Source organism: Aristolochia californica, unplaced genomic scaffold, assembly GCF_029961685.1.
Source record: "Aristolochia californica isolate CCGP_79_NKW_82.1479 unplaced genomic scaffold, dmAriCali1.0.hap1 SCAF_6, whole genome shotgun sequence".
In the NCBI taxonomy this organism is placed as follows: Eukaryota; Viridiplantae; Streptophyta; class Magnoliopsida; order Piperales; family Aristolochiaceae; genus Aristolochia; species Aristolochia californica.
The window spans coordinates 36,615,052-36,634,128 of NW_027182257.1; the positions used below are offsets into that span (position 1 = coordinate 36,615,052).

The 19,077-nt window shown below is 36.0% G+C and overlaps 1 protein-coding gene across 1 annotated transcript; it reads left to right on the forward strand.

Annotated features, from left to right (window-relative positions):
- The first annotated feature begins 2,562 nt into the window (after window positions 1–2,562).
- Window positions 2,563–4,720, forward strand: LOC137935363 (uncharacterized). The gene is made up of 2 exons (XM_068780024.1): window positions 2,563–2,794; window positions 4,449–4,720. The coding sequence occupies exons 1-2, from the start codon at window positions 2,563–2,565 to the stop codon at window positions 4,718–4,720; spliced, it is 504 nt and encodes a 167-aa protein (XP_068636125.1).
- Window positions 4,721–19,077: the final 14,357 nt, after the last annotated feature.

A 19,077-nucleotide genomic window follows, 5' to 3' on the forward strand; every position in this document is an offset into this window, starting at 1 on the left:
TGTGGCTGACATCGTTTTGGCTGATATTTTTTCCTAGAAGAATTTGTTTTTTCTAAATCGTTTATTCATCCTTTTATGACACTCTATAGGTCCTAGCTTACTTTCCTTCTACTTTGCTGCCTCCATTCACCTTGGTGAGTTTACAGTTTTCTTTACACTGTTCTTTTAATCTCTTATTGCGTCCTTTTCATTATCTGAAATGGATGAAGCATGAGTTTTCTATTGCTTCTTTGGTTGAAATTGTTTGGCCATGATTGGTTGTCCTAGGACTTAGCAATAAATTTTGGTCGTGCTCTGATTTTATAGGTGGATTACTCGCTTTTCCAAAAAGAGAAGACATTAAAGGTGGCGATGTTGATTTAGGAAGATCAATTGGGTATGGATTTAATTTTGCATGGTCTAATCTATGAGTTATGAGGTTTAAGTTCCCTATTATATGGTTGTTAGAAAAAAAAAAACTCTCCATTGAAAGATTTTGGTGTAATATTGTTGAAACTTGGTGGATTAGGGCTTTGGCTGAATGAGCACATGGTAGACTAACTAGTATGCTTATGACTTGGTTCAAGTCTTATGAGGTGGTTGAACCAATAGTCCAAACTCGGAGTTTTGCAGGGGCCAGACATATGGGCGATCAAACTCCAATTTTCCCGAAGGGAAACACCCGATAGAGCGGCAAATTCCTTCCTTGTATGAAGCCAGCTTGAGATGAGGCCCACGACATGAGAAGCCATGTTGTTCGGGGTGCAAGCTTTGGAGTTGAATCTCCGGTTGTTCCGCTTGAGCCAAATGCACCATGTAACATGCGCAAGACAGGCTGAAAGTATTAACTTGCCCTGCCTAGGAAGGTGAATCCCTCAAACCATCTCAAAGGTGTCGAAGAGGTCCTGATGTAGCCCCAATTGGTGCCCAATCTTCTGAAAATTTCATCTAGACTTACCACGAAAATCCAGAGTAAGAGGACATGCTAGTCTGTCTCATCGCACTCACCACAAAAGGGACAAGAAAGATCAAGGGCGGTGAATCCTCTTCTATGAAGGTTGTCTGAGGTAAGAATCTGTTCTCTGATGGCAGACCATACAAAAAAATTATTTTGCGTGGCGCTGAGAGTTTCCAAGCCAGATTTACCTTGTGCTCATGATTATTGTAGTCTTGCTTTCTGATATGAGAGTAAGCAGAAGTAACAGTGAATCAACCATTAATGATGGGCTTCCAAATCAGCTTATCAACTGAATGTTCCCGGATAATAGTACTGCTGAGTCGTATAAGGAGAGAGCAAAAAACCAACAATTCTTCATCATTTAGTCCCCGGCGAAACGGGAGACTCCACGACTGATCACTCCATGAATTGGCCACAGAGCAAGAGAGGTCTCTAGCCACCCTATGCAGGTCCGGGAAGTCCTCCGAGAGGGATCGGGGGCCACACCATTCATCCAACCAAAAAAGAAGGGTCTTCCATAGCCCGTGCGAAACAAGGTAGCATCTCTGAATACTGGAAGGAGCTAATAGGGCTAAACTGACAACACTGGGTGAGACTTGTCAACTTTGCAGTCCGATTTTCTTTTGCTTTATGCTTTACTTCAGTTCTGTTTAGGGGGACAAATCATAGTGGCCAGTCAGTGCTTCGACTTCTTGAAATTTAAAATTGTCCCAAGCTGTGTGACTCATGCAAGGCTGCATGAATGCTGCTTTCCAGTTCTCTGTTTGTCTGCATTTATTTATGTTCCCTGATTGTTGCCTCTTTGTTGGACATTTTATCTTCCTTTTGATGTCATAACTATGGACTTTCCTATGTCAAGGCTCTTGCCTGCTGTATCATGTTCATGGTTACAAGAAACTCTTTTTTGGGGGATTCCACTGGAAACTTATTTTAGGAACACAATGAAAGTTTCCCTAATTTTTAAGCAACTATGCTTGGGATTTTGCTAAGTGGAGTACCTCACAAGAATCATTTGGTGGAATTAAAACATGTGACCCATCTAAATGATTGATGTAAGGTCCATGCAAATGTATAATCTGTGATTAGGTGTTTCTATTGACCCAGGTGACATTTTAAAGGGGGTGAATAGAAACTAAAAATTCAAATTTAAGTGCTTTTAGTATGGTCAAATAAAATAAATGAGCCACATTAAAAGCACATGGACACACACAAAGAGGGAAATTTTTTTTATTCTCAATGTTCCCCTAGTTATCACCACCGAAGAACCCTTCCTAGAATTTTTTTAATTAAAACTCTAATATCGAAAATACAAAGAGATTAATTGGTTCTCTTTAAGCCAAATGTAATATTGAATTACATTATGCCAATATCTCCAAAAGAGATTCTCATACAAATAGATTCTAGTTCTACCGGGCCTTTTCCTTCTAGAATTGAAGGTTCTAGAAAAATTCTTGAAAAATGTGAAAAATGTGAAAGAAAACTAAATACTTGCAATGGGGAATGTGGACTACTCTGTTTGCGATCAGCACTTTCGGCATATGGTATGTGACACATTGTTTTATGTCAATCTCTACTAGACACACTTCTTGAAGAACTGCTTATTGAATGTGTTGTGTTTCGGGAATATGACGAGGACGGAGTACACGAAGATTGGAACTCTCAGTGGAGCCATTGTGAGCACACTCCTTAGCCTCGCGGCTAGTAATCTCAGGATCATTTCTACCGAAGCTCTTGCTTATTCTGTGGTCATGGAGTATCTTCTTCCTCTGGCTGTTCCTTTGCTTCTGTTTAGAGCGGACCTGAGCCGTATTATTCGCTCTGCGGGGACTTTGCTCGTTGCTTTCTTACTTGGGTCTGGTAAAGTCAATGCCTTCTCATTTCTGCATTTTTCCATTTTATATTTGCTCATCCTCATTTTCAAAAAAAAAAAGCAATTCTTTTTCTATAATTTTGCATTTAAGATTTGTATTTTTTTTTTTAAATGATGCATTTAAGATTTGTATTGTTATTTATTTTGAGAGAGTTTTGGTCTTGACAGGTCCTGTTGTCATTCGTAATATGATCCTGTCATACTGTATATGATTTCTTCAGACATTAATGAGATGGTATCCCGGCTATTACAAACTATTGACTTGGTGGTATCTACGAATTTGAATTGCATACTTGATGAATGATTAATTGTACTTTTTTTATGTATTAATTTGCCGTGCAATTGGCAGGAAATTAAGTGATATAATCGATCTGCAGATTTGTATATAAAGATGGCTTTTTAAGCATCGTTGTGAGAGTTTGACTGGAACTTATACATGTTATATCTTGCATCAGAAGGAGTTTTGAGTTGTGGGAGAAAAAGAAGATTATGAATAAGTACTATACTGTTGAGTCTTGAGTTTGTCTTTTTTTCTTTCAGGCTTATCATTTTGATTTCAAAAGTAGTTCTTACCTTGGATTTAAGTTATGGAATTTTACTTTGGACATAAACTATCACATGTTGAATGGTAAACTAAGCTCTGTTTTACTGCTAATTGAAGTGTTTCTCAATACTGCAGATTACCAGGCTTTCATGATAGGATAATTTGACTTATATGGATCTAAACTATAGGAATGGAAACTCCTTTTTCTATCCATTTCTAATAGGTTATAAATTCTTGGCAATAGAAAAGGCTTAGTAGCTGAGGTGGTTTCATGTGTTAAAAAAAATAAAAAATGCTTACGAAATATGTTGATATGGTCTTAACTACTTGCAGCTAAACAAACCATTGTCTATCTGTTAGACTGGCTTGCTTTTATTCTCTAAGTCTGGCTTTGACTATTTTTACCAAAGAAGAGTTTCTATATAGTTCTTTTTTTTCTTCGAAAAGCAAGTTGTGTATGGTTGTCTCCTCCATTTCTTTTCATTTAATGTATATCTTATGTGATATTTTATTTTTTTTTTGAAAAGGCATATCTTATGTGATATACTTATATTTACATTAAATTATCCTATTTCTTATTTGTGGTGGTGCATGGTGTTTTTTGTCTTCCCTTGTTTTGGATGCATTTTTTTTCCGGCTCATTTGTATCTTTTTTGGTGTGAAGGTTGCTACAGTTAATGGGAGCCTCCCTCTAATCCCTAGTTGTATTGGGAGAGCTCCCCTAAGATGTTTGTGTCTTCTTGTTATTTTGAATAATACTCACACCATCCTCAAAATAAAATAAATAAATAAATAAAAGTCAATAGTGTATCTTTGTATCCCCCATGGAAAGGACAACCTGGTGCTTGAGTGAAAATAAAATGCCAATGGCCGAAAAAAAAAATTGAGAAAAAAAGGTTCTATTATTGCAATGAATATCCTTGAAAAAGCTTCAGTAATTTAGTATTTCCATTGACAAAGTGAAAGATACTTCCATGTATCTTTCACTTTAAGTTTTTTCTGGTACTTACTCGAGTTGTTGTGACAGCTGTATTTGAAATGTAATTAATGCATTGAGCTAAGTCTGTAAGATGGTTCTCTGAAGGATACTTTAATAGATGGACAGATGCTCACGGAGTCAAATCCAAGCAATAAGTTTCCTCTCTTAGAGACTGCTACAGCTATTGCCACATCAATGGCAATCTGCAGAGTTGCCACTTCTCTGACAAAGCTATTTGGAGTGAAAGGGGGTACACTGCACTTCACAACAGCAATTGTTGTAATTTTGGCAACAACATTTCCAGTGCAATTTTACCACCTTGCTCCTGCAGGAGAGTCTGCTGCTTTGATTCTGATGCAGGTATATACACTTTCTTGGCTGATCACTTGATCAATCCAGCTCTGCTATTTTTATGAACTGGAAATGGAAGCGTCACAAAAACTCCACCTTAACCATCCTCTTGATCATGTGACAATTCAAAAACTTTTTCATTCCCATAATCACTGAAAATTGAAAATCCTGTTTTTTTGTAGTAGTGAAATCCGATCAGTATTACAATAACTGCTCTCTTTTCATTTCATTTGGGTTTACTTTCGGTTCAGTTTATTTAACATTAAGTCATGTCGGTAAACAGAAAAGTTCCATATTCTGTCTGTAAGCCGTGTGTTGTTTACTCATGGGTGAGTCGACTCCTTTTCTTTTGTATGGTAGTTTTTGTGAGGTAAAATATGTAACTTGTCCAGAGCCAAACTAGCGACAAAAACCTCTTTATTTGGTCTCAAGTCTTCTTCCCATTTTGACTCACCCATGAACCTACTCACCTCTCCGTAGATGAAACGAAAATCCACCACTTATGTTAACGACAGACAATCCCAGTCCAAACTCTTTTGGGTTTAGGCGTTAGACTAGATGCAACTGGTCGCGTTCGGCTTCTTCATTGGTTACTACTATCCAAGTTCGGAATCTTGAGATAACAGAGAAGACGAGATGACAGAGAAGACTTGACTAGATGACTTGTTAGAACTTCTTCTTTGTAAGAAAGAACAAAAACAGCCTACTTGTTAGAACTTGGGGAACCTAAACTGGAGAGAAGTAGGAGATGAAAATTGAGCACTCATGGGGATTTTTTATTACGAACAAAATGCAGTCATCCAAGAGAGTTCAGTTGGGAAATCGTAGTGTAATTTTTGCTGCCGATCCCACATGCACAATGAAAAGAAACAAGCCAAAACATTGGAGCTGAAGCATCCAAGGCTTTCGAAAAGGACATGAGCTTGTTGATCATTTCCCATCCTTATCTACCAAACATAGAGGTGGCACCAAGCCAAAACAGTTCGCAAAGCATTCGAGCTCGGCTCGAAAAAAACTCAACTCAATTCAGTTTTTACTTAAACTCGACTCGAGTTCAAATTTGAAATAAGACTCGTTAAGTATAACAAGCCAAACTCGAGATTTTACAAGTTTGGCTTCTTAGATCGTGAGTTGACTTGTTAGCATAAATTTTGTTACGAAAATACCATTTACTCTAATCGCACTCGTCAATTTCCTCTTTAGCTGGTTGATAGTTATTTTTATTTACCTCAAAGACAATTGATCATTTAACCCATTTGGGGCCTTCAACATCTAATGTTGTTGTTTGCCAATAGATTAAACACTGTTGATGGAGGTGTTTGGTCTTTCTTTTAAGTCTATTGAACTGGTTAATATAATTAGTTTGTTCTATTACAAAGTCTTGGACTCCTCAATGATAGCTTACAATTCAATGGTACTAAGTTCATCACAATATTCTCTTTATTTATTTTTTTACTTTTAAATTTAGGTTGGAGATCGAACCCAACTCTAGCTCAAGCTCAATTCAGTTAAATTTTTTGAGTTCGAGCTCGATTCCAATTTTAAGCTCAAAGCTGAACTCGAGCATGAAGTATTCAGATCAAACCAAACTTAAACATATATGCAAGTTCAAGCTTGGTTGGGCTCAATGCCACATATATTCAAACCTTTCCGTTTCTTATGACATTTACCTTGACAGTTGCCATAGCTTCGTTTTTCTTCGACTTTGTTTGAGTGGGAGGACAAGAGAAAAGCACAAAGAAATTTCAGACAAATGTTGACATGGTATTTGAGTTTAATATTTTACTAAGTCAAATAATAGAATAGGGGGTGGAACTAGTCAAGTTGAGCAGAGAACTTTGCTTTGACTCAAACCCACAAACAAGTAGAACGAGGTTGGAATCAAGTAGGGATCTAGTCCCTCAGGATGGGACAAGGGTGTGGTTAAAAAATTCGCCCCTGTCATCAAGCGTTTTCACCGGATGGCATCATCTACAAATAAGAATGTAATTTCATTTTTTAAGCACCCAATTACCTAATAATAAGGTGAGGGGGGTTGTGGGGTGGAGGATCTAGAATATTAAAAAGGCAAAAGAGGAAGGGTTTGGAACACCACAGGGATATGCAAGCCGTAGCTAATTTTATTTGCATGATATGCAGCGTGATGACACATCAAAAGAGTAAAATTAACTAGAAAAAGGATGAAGAATAAGAGAGAAAAATATGAGAAAATAGCTTCCAAACTCTAAGAGAAGGTTGAAATATCATTCAAGTTGATAAAAAATTTCTATCAGGAAACAACTGTAGGCAGTGTTATTCCTTTATTTAGGTATGAGACTTAAAGACCCACCCAAAGGAGTGTAAAATAATAGCTACGCAAGCCTGTTTTCATGGTTTGTGAACTAGTCCCAATTTCCACCTTTTATTTTTTGTGAACTGGTTCATACTGTTCCTTCCCAAATTGGAGCAACTACCCCCTCCCCTTTCTATAATCTAAACACCCTGTCTCCTTTAACAAAACGTTTTTGGCACCACCACCCAATGACATAATGTTTTCTCCATATCAATTTTGGACTAGAAATAAAAATTTAAATGTTTGCATCCATTCTATTACATTTTTATATAAAGTAACTCACTTTCTCTTGTACTCTTGTGATCTACACTCCCTACACCCAACTAAAAATTAACACTATGAAAGAATATGAAACTTTTCATCGAGTTGCATCAATTTGAAAGGTTTATATCTTTCTTTTGAATTTTTTTAAACTTAATTAGTACAAAGGAACCCAAAGAAAAGAGATGTGAGAGTTTTATGGGGAAGCCCTAGCCCGAAAATCAAATTAGGAGACTAAACTAAACTAGATGCTTTTAATTGTTTGAGTTAAAATATTTATTTCTTATCAACTTCTCAAAATTTTATTCTGTTTAGCGGTTTCTCCTCACCCATGACTTGAGCCATTTGAATAAGCTACCTCTTCTCATAGATGAGGAATACAATATATACACAAAGTGGCTTAAGAAGGATACATTTGGTCTTAGTTGGTTGATTAATAACATAGAAGATAAAGTTGCAAATAATCCGGTTCATCGTGAGACTGCAATGCAATACTTGTGCAAAGCTATACTCCAATGCCAACAACTTGCAAAAAAAATAATATTTGCCAAACAATGTATAATACCAAGGAAGGAGATAATGTACATGATTATCTTACCCGGTTTAGAGGTCTCATTCAAGAGCGGAAACTTCGTCAACCCTATTCCACATATATTTCAGTTCAATAAAAATAAAGCATTAGCAGCAACCATCTATCTTGTTAATACCAAACCCTACCTTGAGATAGCCAAAACTCAAATTCTTAGCTCAGTTGTTCTTCCCTTCTTTGATGATATAAGTGTCACACTTATATGCATCTCAGATCCATCCACCACCTCACCAGTTGATGTATCTTCAACCCTGTACTCAAATAATAGGGGTGGAAATTCAAGTAATCAGGGATGAGGAAGAAATACTAGAGGTGGTCGTGGAAGAGGTGGTAGGATTGGGCAAGACTCTTTTCAATTTGAAAATCATACATGTACTCACTGTGGGAAAATACGTCACATTATAGAAAATTGCAAGAAAATTTGTGGTAAACCAGATTGGGTTACATGCAACCAAGCTTCTACAACCAATGGAGATGAAGTAGAGAACAAATCTGACACTTTCAAAGACAAGAAAACAGTATCCAAAGAAGACTTTGACTTACTTCAATGGACAAAGAGTATGATGATACCTACTTCGAACAAGATCTCTCCCACTACTACAGCTACAACTATCATAGGTATGGTTTGAACTACTTCACCCTCTCTATCCAGGATTATTTATTATGGGGCCTTCGTGCACCTAATAGGTAATGGTAATCTATTGAGTTTTGTCTCTCCTTATTTGACCGATAAATTTGTCTCTGTAGTAGATGGGTCCCAAACCAAGGTACAAGGGGTGGGGTCCACATATGCTACACCTACATTGCACTTACAAGATGTGTTTTTTGTTCCTCAATTTTCTTTAAATCTTTAGTCAGTCGGTCAAAAAGATTTAACTATTCCATTACTTTTTCTCCTACCTCTTGTGACTTTTAGGACCTGTAGAGGAAAAAGGTGATTGGTGGAGGCCATGAAAAAGGGGGATTATACTATCTCAATATGTCAGTAGTCACAGCCACATCCAGTTCTTAGCACAATGCCCTTCAATGGCACAATAGATTGGGTCATCCATCTTTGTAGTCTCTTAAACATATAGTTTCGTAGTTACAGTCCGTTTCTAATTTGAATTGTGAAAGTTGTCAACTGAGTAAACACCAACGCAATTCTTACTCTTCTCGAGGTGAAACTAAAGGTGTTACTCACTTCTAATTAGTTCACATAGATGTGTGGGGACCTTTGAACATTTCTAATATTTCTCATTCCAAGTATTTTATTATATTTTTTGATGGATTTTCTTGGGTTACATAGTTATTTTTACTTAAAGACTGATCGGAGGTTCTACCTACCTTTTAATCTTTTTGTGTTATGATCTCTACTAAGTTCAATACCACCTTAAAGGTTCTCCGATTAGATAATGCAAAGGAAAATATGTCGAGATAATTCCAATCCTTTTGCAAGGATAATTGAATAATACATCAAACTTCTTGTGTTTACACACAACAAAATGGTGTGGTTGAAAGAAAAATAGACACCTTTTTGACGTTGCTCGGGCCCTTCTTCAACATATGCATGTGCTACACTTCTACTAGCTCCATTCTATCCTTACCACATACTTTCTCATCAACAGGTTGTCATCTTCGATTCTTAATGATCAATTACCATTCTCTCATCTCTTTCCCACTGAAGACATGTTTTCCCTTCCTATGAGAGTACTTGGACGTACTTGCTTTGTTCATTTCCCATCTCCGACTAAATTAGACCTAGGAGCCATTAAATGTATCTTTTTGGGCAACTCTCTTACTAAAAAAAGATATTTATGTTTTAATCCCTCACTCTGAAAGATGTTTATATCTAAAGATGTGACATTTTTTGAAGAACAACCGTTTTATTCTTCCTCCGGTACCCCACCTAGATTCTCTCCTACCTATGAAATTTAACAAGCCCATTGTACCTATCGAGCACTCAATAGTTCTTGGCCATGATGACCTATTTTTCCAGCTCCCTAATGCATTGGTTGACACTACGCCTGTGGAGTCTCCAACTCTTTCAGAGGTAAGTTCTCATTCTTCTCCTTGTGTTTTTTGTCTTCCCTTTGATACTCGACCAATTACTCTTCGAAAGGAGCCTAGATCTTGCACATGACTATCAATCTCTCACCCCATCTCCAATTTTTTATCAACTCATCGATTATCACCATCTTGTTATCACTTCCTTGTCTCTATGCCGTCTATTTTCCCCCCAATCTTATTAGGAGGCCCTTCAACATTTAGAATGGAAAACAATAATGGATGAAGAAATTGGCAGCCCCATATGAAAATTAGACTTGAAAACTTGTTCCCTTCCCATCTGGGAAACAACCAATGGATTGTAAGTGGGTCTTCACTGTTAATCATAATTCGAATGGTTCCGTGGCCTACCTTAAAGCTCGCCTTGTAGCAAAAGGCTAAAGCCAATGCTATGGTGTTGACTATGAGCAAACCTTTCCTCTGCCACCAAGCTACACTGGTACACCTTTTATTATCTCTTAAGGGTGGACATCCGATTGGGTTTGGCGAGGAACCCAACCCTAAAAAAAACGGGGATAGGGTTACATTTCCACCATGCAGGGCCAATACGGGGATGGAAAATAAACCCCGTCAGGTTTCAGATCGGGGACAGGTTTCCTAGAACCCAACCTGTGGGGTTTTATACCTATAATGCCCCTCTTTTATTTTAAAATGGTATGTGGCTTAATAAACAAAAGGATGTAATTTCTTAACTTTAGTCAGGGTATTTAAAGAACAAAAAAATTATTTCAAAAAACTTTTCATGTGGACGTTTATATCCTTTTTTTTTAAATTAACGAAAGACTAAATGTTTTTCCACCATACGAAAAATAAAAAAAAATTAATTGAGGCATATAAGGTAGAAAAAATTGGGCTTCTAATTGAAGCCCTTATTTATGGGCCGGGTCGGGGATGGGGGAACGGAGCGGGGTCAGGGATGGGAGAAGGGACATGACAAGAATGGGAGTGGAGTCGTAAGGAACAGGGCAGGGACAAGGTTGGTTTCCCTACCCCGTTCTTTTTGTCTTTTTTCTTTTTGGACAGGGATCGGGTTCAGGTTCAGGTTATAGGAAACCCATCCCCAACTCGACTCGTGCCCACCCTTGTTGTCGCTTTGTCAGAGAGAAGCTACAAGTAGGTATTACAAGTCTCAAACATGTCTCATCTCACAACCAACTTGTAGATATACTCACAAAATCAGTTAGCTTGAAAGTTCTCTCCACTATGAGCACTAAGTTGGGGATATATGATATCTTCTCACCACCAACTTGAAGGGGAATATTAGAATGCACCTACATGTAGCGATCACATGGTTGGTAACTAAGGAGGGTCTCACCCATGTGTAGGGGTGACATAATGGTAAACAATGATAACTTCCATAAAAATGGCACAAGAGTGTAATTATGCAAGTTGATGTATGTCCACTTTTGTTTTTTCCTTCTTAAAACATGTAGCACTAAATGCATTATAGTCATTGTAAACACCCTCCCACAAGTATAAATAGAACCTCAAGGCACGGGGTAGAGCATTAAGTCTCTCCTTTTATCACTCACATCTGTAACATATTCTCGCCATTCCAATGAGCTCTCTCTCTCTCTCTCTCTCTCTCTCTCTCTCTCTTTCTCACCAAGTCGTCCCTCTCTTGTTGCTCTCTCCATCTTTCTTTTTCCTTTCTTCTCTTCTTCTTCCTCCTCTCTTTCTCCATTACCTTATCAAGGCTTTCCACTAAGGAATCTTGAACTCCACACAACTTCCTAACTACTTAAAGCTAAAATTCGACCAAGCATCAAATTATTATGTTGAAAGATTTGTATGTTAGTACCCCATCCTCCTCCCTCTCCCCCTCCCCCTCACGTAGACCTTTCCCCTCCCTCTCCCTCTCACGTTGCACCCGCTCGCCTCCCCGCAAATCACCATAAAATAAATCTTACTTGGAGGCAGCATAGCGGCAAGCTCTCAACTGGATTTTTTTGGTGACAACTACGAGGAAAGTGAAGAAGGATGGAGGTGAAGAAAAAGTGGGGAAGGAAAAATAAGTAAAGGGGAGAAAACTCTATCTGGGGCCTGCGACTTGAGGTAGGGAGGGGGGTAAAAGAGAAAAAGGAGAGGGAAAAGAAAAGGAAAAAGGGAGATAAAGGAGAGAGAAAAGGAAAAATAAAAATAACAGAGAAAGGAAAAAGGAAAAATAAAAAATGAGAAAGAGAAAAGGAGAGAAATAAAATCTGTGGAGAAAAAAAGAGAAAAGGAAAAGAAAGAGAAAGGAAAAAAAAAAGGATAGTAGGGAAAAAGGGGGTAATGAAAATAAGAAAAAAAAGAAAAACAGAGAAAATAAAATTAGGAGAAAAATAAAGAAGACAAAAAGAAAAATTATAAAAAATATCTAAAATTTTAAAAATTACATAAAAGCATTATTCCTAGTAAAATTGGAAAATTCATTAGGAGAAGGGACTCTCTCCCAGTGAATTTTCCAATTTCCATAGAACAAAACCTCAAGAAAAAAAAGAAGAAAAAAGGAAAGAAGAAAAATATGAAGAGAATAAAAAGGAGAAAAGGAAAATTTGTGGTGATGCACTGATCATTAGTGCATATAGAGGCATTATTTAATTTATACTTAATTTTCATTTTCTTGCCATTAGCAATGGCCAAAGATTGAGTGGTTTTCTCAAAAATACTAGGTTGGAATTAACCCTTCTTGGATGCAGTTTAAATCTGCTCCACTATCGATAAGGGCTATCAAATGAGGAATGACAAAGTTCTAGTCGATAACCAAATTAATCTTGGTATGCCACTTTTGATGAGTGATCTTTGTAATTTGATTGAGGAAAACATCATCTGAGGATTTCTCCTGCTTTTCTAATTTTGTTTCAAGCTTTTTATATAAAGATTTTAATTCTTTTAATTCTTTATTATTTTTACCAACAAAAAATCTGTGGTGATGCACTGATCATTAGTGCAGATAGAGGCATTATTTAATCTATACTTAATTTTCATTTTATTGCCATTAGCATTGACCAAAGAATGAGTGATTTTCTCAAAATACTGGGTTGGAATTAACCCTTCTTGGATGCAGTTTAAATAAGCTCCACTATCGATCAGGGCTGTCAAATGAGGAATGACAAAGTTCTGGTTGATAACCAAATTAATTTTTGTATGCCACTTTTGATGAGTGATCTTTGTAATTTGATTGAGGAAAACATCATCTGAGGATTTCTCCTGTTTTTCTAATTTTTTTTTTCAAGCTTTTTATATAAAGATCACTCTTAAAAGAAATTTTTGATTTAATAAATCATCTTGAAATTTATGAATGCACTTAATTATTCCTAGAATTTCTTGTTTAACAGTGGAATAATTAATCTGTGCAACATGCCAATTACCAGAGGTAAATCTTACAAGTTCTTCTTTACCAGTAGGATTAATTTGTTTTAATATGCCACCATAGCCAATATGAGAGGCATATGTTTCTACAACCTTCTAATTAAGAAGGATTGGTGAGGTTTAGACAAGGGAGTTGTCGAACCTTTCCTTTAATAATTTGGACTGCCTGAGTATGTTTAGGAGTCAAAGGCTCAGGATTCTTTCTGAGTATTTTATGTAATATTGCTGAGTCTTGAGCAAGATTGGGATAGTAATCAACAATATAGATGAGACTTCCCAGAAATCTCTGAAGTTGAGTTTTCTCCAATAATTCATATGTAAATCTTGTTATCGAAGCTTTCTCCTTTGTACTCAAGGTTTCCTACTTGTGTGCTTTACTTGCTTGGAATATATTGTAAGTTATTTATGATATTGTGAATAAGATAGTACTGGTGTTTAAATTTATTCTTAGCCCTTTGCTCTTTTGCCTTTTGTTTATTTTTTTTACTTTCCGCTGCAATATTGTGAATAAGAGAGTACTGGTGTTTAAATTTATTCTCTGTCCTTTGCTCTTTTGCCTTCTGTTTATTTTTTCTACTTTTCGTTGTGTTTGGTATCAGAGCCATGGAAGGCTAAACAGTGAATATCTAGGTATGGAGTAGGTTATTATAAATTATTTATATTTTAATCATCAGGGGAGTTAACTTACTTCACAATGTTATAATGATTTACTATTCATCTTCGTTCTTGTTAAGATATGGGACGTCACCCAAGTCACGTTGAGTCAAGCCGTGTTGCCGAGATAGGCGTTGAAGGCCACTATACTCATAAATCGTTGATAGACGTGCATCTGCACAAGAAGATGATGAACAATAAATTAATTATGATATTATGAACAATAGTTTACTTCATTCATGATTACCATATAATCAGTTTATAATATCTCTACTTCATACTAGGATATTCTCCTTTCTGTTGTTCTTTTACCACTCTTAGTTGTAATGTTTTTAGTTTACTCTTAATTTAGTAAAACAATGGCATCCAGTAGTAGGATTATTGGATCTATAAAAAATGCTTCTTTAGTTAAATATAAGTTTGACAACAATTGAATGATTGGACAATTTCGTCCATAAAACCAACTTCAATCTACAAGAAAGTAACTTTTACCTTTTCTAGCACATTGGGAATTAAAACCATGGAACAAACAATTAATCTTGAAAATCAAGATTCAACTCTTAATTTATTAGAGTTAATAGATCTCAACAAGTATCTTGCATATACTGAGAAAAAATACATGCATATTGGATGCATACAAATAGCGTTCAAACCCCTAACATTATTAGGGATGAATACTTGGCCATCCTCCGGGATGGTAGATGTTTGGATTGGAAACCCTCTTTGGTGGGTATAGTGGAAACGAGTCTCAGTAGAGGACCCGTTTATTTTAATGTACATCCAAACCTCACCCTATCATTAACAGATAGGAATTTGTTAGAATCTCTCTAATTGAGGATTCTAACACAGGGATATAGTTTTATTCCTGGAACTGAAACCATTGCAGTCATTGCACGGATTTATTTCAAAATTATGAATACCTTAGTTCCTAAAGTATTACACTTACTAGATCAGGGTAAGACTATTTTGATCGAGACCGATCTCATGAGTGCAAATGTTGTCACTCCCCGAATGATCAATTGGGAGGAAATTCATTTCCCAGCCAACTGGACAATTCCCTAGGCTATTCCTTCAAGACTCCTTATTAATCAGGATATTGATCAAGTCATTCAATCCACAGATGGAGACGTGGTTATCAATTTTAAAAATAAGACTCCCTACCGAGTCTCTTTACTACCGTCGTCCAGATACTCTGATGTATGCCAGACCTCACGCCTACAAGAGGTGGATGAAAAACAATCCTATAAGGATGATTCCTCATTAAAAGGAATCCACATATCAAACACCCAAATACTTCATGGTGTCTATACCGAAAGGGAGCATGAGTGAACTTCTCCCACTCCTAGTGAAATAACTGGTTTCAATATGTGATTATGATTTTCACACCTCCACAGATTGACCTCCAAGATCCACCTCCCTTTGTGGTGGATAGAGCAGCAATTCAAGCTGAATTTTTTCACCCCAATAATCTAGGTTTCAAATGATGGTTTTATGACACCTATGGAGACGCACAACGCATCAAATTTTCAAAGGAATTTTACCTTTATTTGGAAACAATGAGGTTATTATGTCTTTTGTTGATTGGTTTATGCGTTATAGATTGAATCAGAAGCAATCCTTAGCTTCCACTCCATAACCAATTCTTTCAACCCTAACGAAAGATCGGTAACTTCAATCTGGAATCAAAGTTAGATAAGTACATCCTCCTACTGATCCTTTGAAGCTTGAATTTCCAAGCACATCGGTAGACCAACCAAAAGAGTCTATCGAAGCAGTAGCTTTTGTAAATCCAGATACCAATGTTGCACCATTGAATCTGATAAAGCGACAAAATAATTATATTAATTTGAATCTTCAAACTATTGGTAATCAACTAAATAGAATTGAGGATTCTCTTGAGAAATGGTATCCTAGAACTATGTTTTTCTAGCGAACCATTCTCCAAGAAATTACCTTTAATTAGGGATAATAAACCCTTAATTAAACCCCCAGTTCCCATTAGGAACTTTAATGTGGATAATAACAGAAAACTTGTTTCTGAGTTATTATCTAGAATGCAAGATCTTAAACTTACTTCTACTTACTTCTTAAACTTACGACAAAAGGTAATTTCTTGGAGAATGGTTCTCTAGAAAACGTAGTTCTAGGATGCAATTTCTCAAGAGAATCCTCAATTCTATTTAGATGATTACCAATAGTTTGAAGATTCAAATCAGTATAATTATTTTGTCGCCTTATCAAATTCAATGGTGCAACATTGGTATCTGGATTTACAAAGCGACTGCTTCGATAGACTCTTTTGGTTGGTCTACTGATGTGCTTGGAAATTCAAGCTTCAAAGGATCAATAGGAGGATGTACTGATCTAACTTTGATTCCAGATTGAAGCTGCCAATCTTTCATTAGGGTTGAAAGAGTTGGTTCTGGAGTGGAAGCTAAGGATTGCTTCTGTTTCAATCTATAACGCATTAACCAATCAATAAAAGACATAATAACCTTATTTGTTTCCAAATAAAGATAAAATTCCTTTGAAAATTCGATGTGTTGTGCGTCCCCGTAGGTGTCATAAAACCATCGTTTGAAACCTAGATTATTGGGCTGAAAAAATTCAGCTTTAATTGCTGCTCTATCCACCACAAAGGGAGGTGGATCTTGGAGGTCAATCTATAGAGGTGTGAAAATCATAATCACAGATTGAAACCAGTCATTTCACTGGGAGTGGGAGAAGTTCGCTCATGCTCCCTTTTGGTATAAACACCATGAGGTATTTGGGTGTCTGATATGTGGATTACTTTTAATGAGGAATCATCCTTATAGGATTGTTTTTTATCCACCTCTTGTAGGCGTGAGGTCTGGCCTACATCAGAGTATCTGGTCGACGGTGGTAAAGAGACTCTGTAGGGAGTCTTATTTTTAAACTTGATAACCACGTCTCCATCTGTGGATTTAATGACTTGATCAATATCCTGATTAATCAGGAGTCGTGGAGGAACAGCCTGGGTGATTGTCCAGTTGGTTGGGAAATGAATTTCCTCCCAATTGATCATGCGAGGAGTGGCTACATTAGCACTCATTAGATCGGTCTCGATCAATATAGTCTTACCCTGATTTGGTAAGTGTAAAACCTTAGAGACTAAGGTATTCATAATTTTGAAATGAATCCTTGCAATAACTGCAGTGGTTTCAATTCCAAGAATGAAATTATATCCCTGTGTTAGAATCCTTAATTGGAGGGCTTCTAACAAATTCCTATCGGTCAATGATAGGGTGAGGTTTGGATGGACAGTAAAATAAACGGGTCCCCTACTGAGACTCATTTCCACTATACCCATCAAAAAGGGTTTCCAATCCAAACATCGTCCTTCTCGGAGGATAGCCTATAAGCAAGTATTCATCCCTAATAATGTTAGGGGTTTGAAAGCTATTTGTATGTACCCAATATGCATATATTTTTTCTCGGTATCAGCTAGATACTTATTTAAATTTTTTAACTCTAATAATTTAAGAGTTGAATCTTGGTTTTCAAGATTAATTGTTTGTTCCATGGTTTTAATTCCCATGGTACTAGAAAGGGTGAAAGTTCTTTTCTTGTATATTGAAGTTGGTTTTATGGACGAAATTGTCCAATCATTCAATTGTTGTTGAACTTTATATTAAGCTCAAGAAGCATTCTTTATAGATTCAGTAATCCTACTACTGGATGCCATTGTTTTAACAAATTAGAAATTTAAAATTTTTAAACTAATTTAAAACTAAAATTACACTATAACTAAAAGTGGTAAAAGAACAACAGAAAGGGGAATATCCTAGTATGAAGTAAAGATATTATAAACTGATTATATGGTAATCATGAACGAAGTAAACTATTGTTCATAATATCATAATTTATTTATTGTTCATCATCTTCTTGTGCAGATACACGTCTGTCAACGATTTATGAGTATAGTGGCCTTCAACGCCTATCTCGGCAACACGGCCTGATTCAACGCGACTTGGGTGACATCCCATATCTTAACAAGAACGAAGATGAATAGTAAAATCATTATAACATTGCGAAGTAAGTTAACTCCCCTGGTAATTAAAATATAAATAATTTATAATAACCTACTATGTACCTGGATATTCACTGTTTAGCCTTCCATGACTCTGATACCAAATACAATGGAAAGTAGGAAAAATAAACATAAGGCAAAAGAGCAAAGGGCAGAGAATAAATTTAAACACCAGTATTATCTTATTCACAATATCATAAATAACTTACAATAAACTCCAAGCAAGTAAAGCACACATGCAGGCAACCTTGAGTACAAAGGAGAAAGCTCTGATAACAAGTGATGCCTTAACAAAAGAAAACAACTCCTTATATAAAAGGAGGAAACTAAAGTGGATTCTAAACAAATTTGAAATCCACCACTAAGGAAAAGATAAGTCTCTATTGAATTTCTTTATGCAGGAAACTAATTTGTTTTTCTTTCACATTTCTCAATTTGAAAATCTCATTAATAAAAATAATCTGTGGCTGAGATTTAAAAGAGAAATAGATGGGTTTATGATTAACCTCTCCAAGAATGTCGTGATTATCAATACCCTTGATTGGCATAATTTTCTCCAAAAATGGAGTGCCTAATATGATCTGTTGAGTCATATCCTTACCCAATAGAAAATTTGTGATTATATACTGATCATTAGTGCAAATAGAGGCATTATTTAACTTATATTTAATTTTTATTTTTTTACCAGAAAAATAAAAATAACAGAGAAAGGAAAAAGGAAAAAGAAAAAAAAAGAGAAAAGGAGAAAAATAAAATCTGCGGAGAAAAAAAGAGAAAAGGAAAAGAAAGAGAAAGGAAAAATAAAAAAAATAGGATAGTAGGGAAAAAGGGGGGAATGAAAAGAAGAAAAAAAAAGGAAAAAAAAAGAGAAAAGAAAATTAGGATAAGAAGAAAGAAGACAAAAATAAAAATTATAAAAATATCTAAAATTTAAAAAATTACATAAAAGCATTATTCCTAGTAAATTTGGAAAATTCATTAGGAGAAGGGACTCTATCCTAGTGAATTTTCCAGTTTCCATGGAACAAAACCCCAAGAAAAAAAAAAGAAGAAAAAAGGGAAAAAAGTAGAAAGAAAGGAAAGAAGAAAAATATGAGGAGAATAAAAAC